General features: G+C 41.7%; 1 protein-coding gene across 6 annotated transcripts in view; it reads right to left on the reverse strand.

Moving 5' to 3' along the window:
• TNRC6C (trinucleotide repeat containing adaptor 6C) overlaps positions 1 to 7,470 on the reverse strand; it is an 82,256-nt gene that overhangs the window by 44,839 nt on the left and 29,947 nt on the right. For 5 of the 6 annotated variants that reach the window (XM_017879419.1, XM_017879420.1, XM_017879418.1 and 2 more), the window contains exon 3: positions 2,612 to 2,827. The exons of the other annotated variant lie outside the window; for it this stretch is intronic. In XM_017879419.1, coding sequence (XP_017734908.1) covers positions 2,612 to 2,827 — 216 coding nt within the window. The remainder of the gene's footprint in view (positions 1 to 2,611; positions 2,828 to 7,470) is intronic. 6 annotated transcript variants of the gene reach the window in all.

Here is a 7,470-nt window from a genome sequence, read left to right on the forward strand (position 1 = left end):
CCTCTGTCTGATTCTTAATCACTGCTTGATCCAAACCTGTGAGGATTAAGTCACACAGAGCAGAGCTTCTCAAACCTGCCCACTCATGACAGTCAGCTGGATCACGTGCAGTGCGGCAGGCCTGAGGTCGGGCTCAACAGGCTGCATTTCTAACAAGCCCACAGGAGACGCTTACAGACTAGCAGGATGGAGGCCTTAGGCAGATGGAGCTACAAAGTGACCACTGAGTTTCCACTTCAGATATTGTTTTTCCCTCCTTTCTTAAAATACAAAGTGATTTTCGGTATCAAAATTACCCCAAATTTTCACTTCTTGGAAGAATATGAAGAAGGGCAAAGACTAGGTAACAGCGCAATTAGCTGGGTCTTTAATGAAGATATAACGCTGATAAACATATAGAATAGGCACATAACTGTGCCTCCAAGGAAACATTCTCAAGATAGAATACACTGCCTCAAAATGGCACATGAATCTAAATACTCAGAATTCCCCCTATCCTTTAGGTTTGTAACAAAAAGTAATACAAATGGAATAAATACTTTGAGCAGAGTGGTGGCTATATGGAACATACTATCGAGCATTAGCAAACAAACAAAATATAAAGGCAATAAAGTTGCATTTTAATATCTAGGACATCTAATAATGTGCAAAGAAAAGATGAAGCTTCTGGCCGGGTGCGGTGGCTCAGGCCTGTAATCCCAGCACTTTGGGAGGCCGAGGCGGGCGGATCACAAGGTCAGGAGATCGAGACCACCCTGGCTATCATGGTAAAACCCCGTCTCTACTAAAAACACAAAAAATTAGCCGGGCGTGGTGGCGGGCGCCTGTAGTCCCAGCTACTCGGGAGGCTGAGGCAGAATGGCATGACCCCAGGAGATGGAGCTTGCAGTGAGCTGAGATCGCGCCGCTGCACTCCAGCCCAGGCAACAGAGCCAGACTCCATCTCAAAAAAAACAAAAACAAAAAGAAAAACAGAACCAAAAAAGATGAAGCTTCTGCAGTTATGTGAACAATTTTTTTTTTTTTTTTGAGATGGAGTCTCTGTCTTCCAGGCTAGAGTACAGTGGCCTGATCTTGCCTCACTGCAACCTCCGCCTCCCGGGTTCAAGCGATTCTCCTGCCTCAGCCTCGTGAGTAGCTGGGATTAGAGGTGCCCGTCACCATGTCCAGCTAAGTTTTGTATTTTTAGTAGACGGGGTTTCACCTTGTTGGCCAGGCTGGTTTCGAACTCCTGACCTCAGGTGATCCACCCACCTCGGCCTCCCAAAGTGCTGAGATTACAGGCATGAGCCACCATGCCCAGCCAGAATTAATTTTAATATCAGATTTAAATCAGTAATCTTATATTCATGTTAATATTACAAATATCACATTGCAAAACACCCATATAAGAATTCCACGTAGTATACACATAATCTGGACATTTATAAGGATATTTATTACCTGCAAATTTGCTACACTTTCAGAAAATGGGAGGAAAATGCACAATTTATTTTTTCAAGTTGTTTAGGGATAAATAACTTGAAAACAAACATGGCCAATTCCACCCAAAGTGGAATTCTGTTGACAAAACGAAAGCAGGGCAAGACGGCAAGATACGTTAGACTGCTGTGAGGTAAAACTAATATTTTCAAAAACTAATCTTAAGAAGATGACATGCTTTATCTATCTTGCTCAGTGAAATAGCAGGTTTAAATTACTTAATGTGGCAGGTACAAGAATACTGCTGAAGTAGTGTGGGCATTACCAGGAGAATCAAACATAATATGCTCGTTGCTTTGATTCTTGCATTTATTTGGATTATTATAAAAGGAGGGCATGGACATCTCTTTTTTTTTTGAGACGGAGTCTCGCTCTGCCCCCAGGCTGGAGTGCAGTGGCGCGATCTCGGCTCACTGCAAGCTCCGCCTCCCGGGTTCACGCCATTCTCCTGCCTCAGCCTCCTGAGTAGCTGGGACTACAGGCGCCCGCCGCTACGCCCGGCTAATTTTTTCGTATTTTTAATAGAGATGGGGTTTCACCGTGTTAGCCAGGATGGTCTCGATCTCCTGACCTCGTGATCCGCCCACCTCGGCCTCCCAAACTGCTGGGATTATAGGCGTGAGCCACTGCGCCCGGCCTGGACATCTCTTAAAAGCGCCTTTGTGTTCACGTACCAGGCATGGCAAATATTTTATAATCTTGGCTTTTTTTCTTAAGAGATGGGGTCTTGCTCTATTGCCCAGGCCAGATGCAGTGGTACAATCATGACTCACTACAGTCTTAACCTCCCAGGCTCAAGCAATCCTCCTACCATAGCCTCCCGAGTAGCTGGGATTACAGGCGTGTGCCACCATGCCCGGCTAATTTTTCCATTTTTTTTTGTAGTGACAAGGTCTCACTATGCTGCCCAGGCTGGTCTCGAACTCCTGGGCTCAAGAGATCCTCCTGCCCTGGCCTCCCAAAGTGCTGGGATTATAGGTGTGAGGCACTGTGCTTGATTAAGATTCTTGGTTTGTAGTAAAAGTGTAAATATAATGAGGAAAGTATCCTAAAACTCTACTTTTTAAAATTCAATACTTTGAGTCATTTCTAAATTGCCAGATCAGGGCAAGCACGATGCTAGGCTTACCTGGTTTGCACAGGGCTGAGGCAGCACCAGGTGCGCCAGCTCTTCCAAATGCCACTGGCGGCTCGGCAGGGTGATCTCCCCACCCGCTACCACTGCTGGGTGGCTTCCCCCATGCTGCTGTGCCATTATCCACCAGGGGAGAAGGGGAGGATGGTTCTCCCCAAGAGTTCTCAGTCTTTGAGTGAACATGAGGCATTTCTCCCCAGCCTGATGAAACTGAAAAAGGTTCCAAGGGGTAGAGAAAATAATGAAAGTGCATCAGAGAGAAGTAAAAATATAATTCAGTTTTCAATTTCAAAATAATTTCAAGATAATCTATCCTTAGAATAGCCTTTAGTAGAAAACTTAAAGGAGGCAAATGTATTACATGTAATCCGATTTGTGTAGCTTTGTATTTTAAAATTTTTATTTATTTATTTTTGTTTAGAGACGGTGACTCACTGTGTTGCCCAGGCTGGCCTCAACTCCTGGGCTCACTCAATCCTCCTGAGTAGCTGGGACTACTGGAGCGTGTCACTGCACATGGCTTGTTTAGCTTCTTAAAACTGGTCAGATGCCATGGCTCATGCCTGCAATTCCAGCACTTTGGGAGGTAGGTGGATTACTTGAGGTCAGGAGTTTAAGACCAGCCTGGCCACATGGTGAAACCCAGTCACTACTAAAAATACAAAAATTTAGCTGGGTGTGGTGGCACACACTTGTAATGCCAGCTACTGGGGAGGCTGAGGCAGGAGAATCTCTTGAACCCAGGAACCAAGTAGTTAAGTTTTGCGAAGTCCTAAGTTATACTTTGGCAATCCAGGAGGCAGAGGTTGCAGTGAGCCAAGACTGTGCCACTGCACTCTAGCCTGGGCGACAGAGCGAGAATCTGTCTCAAAAAATGAAAAAATAAAAAATTGCCATTTTCTAACTCCTGACCTCTACCCATTTACAACTTTAAAAGTCCATTAAACATTAAAGCCTATTCAATTGTCAGCATTTGCAACACAGCAGGGTTTAGAAGAATAGTTTAAAACTATGGTTAAATAGCTTGTTTACTTATTGTATTATATGTAATGACATAAAAGAAATCATTCTAAGAAAAATTTGTGAGTTACAAATATATACTGAAATATTATTCTTGTTTAACTTTTGACCATCATAGACACAGATCACCTTATCTGGGCAAAGAAATGAGAAGATGGCAGATTAAACACATAAAGGTGAAGTCATAACTGGAAAATACAGACGGTTCCCACGGTACCACCCACAAGCTGAGGGAGATCTGAGGTTTCTGTCTTAGAAGGCAGAAGAGAGTTGAATTACAGATCAGAGTAGTTCCTATAGGTACTCTGGGAGGGTTTTTCAGGAACCCTTTCATTCCTCTGCCAAGTCCTGTTGCAACAGCATCCTCAGGGATTGGTCCCTTGTGGAAACAGGTTAGAGACGCATATAGAAGGCTGTGGCATCACAGGTGACCCTTAACACGGGTGTGAACTTTAGGGATCCACTTATACACAAATTTTCTTCCACCTCCATCACCCCAGAGATAGCAAGACCAAGGGCCCCCTTCCTCCTCAGCCTCTTCCTCAACATGGTGATGATGAGGATGAAGACTTTTATGATGATCTACTTCTACCTAGTGAATAGTAAATATACTTTCTCTTCCCTACAATTAAAAAAAAACAAACATAATATATATGTACTAGTATATATTAATATATTATTATATTTTTTTTTTTTTGAGACAGAGTCTTGCTCTGTTGCCCAGGCTGGAGTGCAGTGGCACAATCTTGGCTCACTGCAACTACCGCCTCCCGGGTTCAAGAGATTCTTATGCCTCAGTCTCCCGAGTAGCTGGGACTACAGGCATGCAACAACATGCCCGGCTAATTTTTGAATTTTTAGTAGAGACAGGGTTTCACCATATTGGCCAGGCTGGTCTTGAACTCCTGATGGTAAGTGATCCGCCTGCCTTGGCCTCCCAAAGTGCTGGGATTAGCCACCGCACCCAGCCTTTACAATTTTCTTAATAATGTCTTCCATTCTCTAGCTTATCTTATTGTATAAAACTCTGAAGGCATAAAAAAGTATGTGTTAATTGACTGTTTGTTATCAATAAGGCTTCTGGTCAAGTAGTTAAGTTTTTGGGAAGTCCTAAGTTACACTTTTGATAATCCTAATCCCAAACTGTTCAAGGGCCAACTGTATTATCTACAGGCACAGAAGAAGTTATGACACCAGGCAACAAGAAGGATTTCCCCATGCCCTTCACACTTCAGTACAAAAAACATTTTATATTGCATAGGTCAACCTTATTTTTCCAAATCAACTCAAATTCTAATCTTTTGCTTCAAATTCTAATCTTTTGCTTCCACCATAAGCTCACCTGACACTGTTGATAGTCAGGTTGACAGCTTGTAGCAGTTGTAATTTTCTTTCTTTCTTTTTTTTTTTTTTTTGAGGCGGAGTCTCGCTCCGCCCAGGCTGGAGTGCAGTGGCCAGGTCTCAGCTCACTGCAAGCTCCGCCTCCCGGGTTCCCGCCATTCTCCTGCCTCAGCCTCCCGAGTAGCTGGGACTACAGGCACCCGCCACCTCGCCCGGCTAGTTTTTTGTATTTTTTAGTAGAGACAGGGTTTCACCGTGTTAGCCAGGATGGTCTCGATCTCCTGACCTCGTGATCCGCCCGTCTCGGCCTCCCAAAGTGCTGGGATTACAGGCTTGAGCCACCGCACCCGGCCAGCAGTTGTAATTTTCATACAGATACATTATGCTCAGAGACAGAAATGTAAATATTTTAAGTCATAACTGTAGAAAGCATGTGACACTTGAAGAGAAAAGCTTACAGTATAAAATGCAAATAGTTAACCATCAATTTTACATTGTTTGGCCTCAACGTGGATATTACAATATTAATTATGAAATGTATTAATTTTCTGACTAAAAATAGTACGGAGTCAGTTCCCTTGATACTCTTTATTCTAAGAAAATGCAGTAAGATGGATTAGTAACAAAAGGATACGCAACCTAGAAATCATTTTAAATTACAAGCTCTATGCTGAGCAATATATTATGCAAATATAGTTACCAATAACAGGGGAGTTAGCCCTAACCAGTTATCGCTGGCAATTGCTAACTACAATAATAACTTTAATTACACAAAAGACAATAATATATATTGGGAGAAGCAGTTTTACAAATTGAAAGGACAAAATTAAATCAGAGACATTAACATAGCTAATAAAATTATCAAGGTTTTGGGAAGCTAAAATAACTTATGTGTTGCTAAAGCCCATTTAGCTATAAAAATACTAATTTACTGTAGGTAAATCATAAACTCACTTCGAATTTGTTTATCTCTAGACCTCCATCTCTTTGAGGAGGCAATATGTATTACAAATTGTTTAAGTCAAAACTAAGGATAAATACTAAGATTGTAGTAAGCATAGTTAATTGATTTTTATAAAGAATTTTAAATTCCTCTTAAAGGCAGCAGAAATGTCTAGTGAGTATTTTCATGGAGAAGGCAAACGACTTGCAAGCATCACATTTCAAAATCTTAGAAAGAAATGGAAGAACACTTGCTTACCCAAAAAATGAAAAAAACGAATATTTCCATTTTTATATTTATTTAACAGGAATGGGGTCTTGTTATGCTGCCTAGGCTGAAATGCAGTGGCTATTCTTAAGTGTGATCATAGCACACTGCAGCCTCGAACTCCTAGATTCAAGCGATCCTCCTGCTTCTGAGTAGCTGAGATTACAGATGCCTGCCACCACACCTGGCCCAGTATTTTCATTTTCAGTTGAATCTGGCAAGACTATAACTTATCTGCATCCTAACAGAAACACTAGGATGTACCATCTGACACTCTAAAGGTTCTAGAAGAGATGCTAAAAACTGAAATGCAACAGAAAATTTTGACGCAAAACAAGAAGTTTGAGCACATAGAAAATTATTTTAAGTACACAGAATTAAAATAATCTCTACTCTTAAGTGTTTATCATCAGAATGAATTTGGCATCTTTTTGTTAATAATTTATAGGAATTCTTTTAAAGTTAGAATTGATGAGGTAGAACAAATTTCTTACATTTAAAATACTGATATTAAACTTTTAAAATGATCCTTCAAATACCACTGCTTTTTGCAGAATATTTCTGTACTACGGGGTCTTAGAATCGTTACCTCCCTTCAATTTCTTCAAATTGACAAACAGAGATAGGGATAATAAAACACAGCCAGGATTTGTAGTTTTCATTCAATTTTAAAATATACATTCATCTTTCCATCAGAATGGAGAAAATATGGTGTGCACCTGGAAGCTGGGTATAAAAATGAGCAGCAGATGGAGAAAAGGCCAAGAAACAGGACCAGGGAACAGAGAATCTTTCTCTCACTAAACACTGTTAAGCACATCACATCTTAAGCACTACAGATAATTAAGTCAGTGGATGGAATTCTTTCCTCTATGAAATAAGAAATCAACTCTAGTTTGTTCCATGGATGCCATTTACATGGCTTTGTAAGTGTGACGGGCAGTCCTTTTTGGGAGGAAAGGTTTAGTTGAAAAGTGGCCAATTGTAATTAATTAGAGTATATATGATAAAGGACTAGGCCAGACACGGTGGCTCACGCCTGTAATCCCAGCACTTTGGGAGGCCAAGGTGGGTGGATCACTTGAGGCCAGGAGTTCAAGACCAGCCTGGCCAACATGGTGGCACACACCTGTAGTACCCGCTACTCAGGAGGCTGAGGCATGAGAACTGCTTGACCCTGGGAGGCGGAGGTTGCAGTGAGCTGAGATCACGCCACTGCACTTCAGCCTGGGTGACAGAGCGAGAGAGTTAAGACTCTGTCTTAAAAAAAAAAAAAAAAAAA

Source organism: Rhinopithecus bieti, unplaced genomic scaffold (assembly GCF_001698545.2).
Source record: "Rhinopithecus bieti isolate Rb0 unplaced genomic scaffold, ASM169854v2 scaffold_9899, whole genome shotgun sequence".
Taxonomy (NCBI): Eukaryota; Metazoa; Chordata; class Mammalia; order Primates; family Cercopithecidae; genus Rhinopithecus; species Rhinopithecus bieti.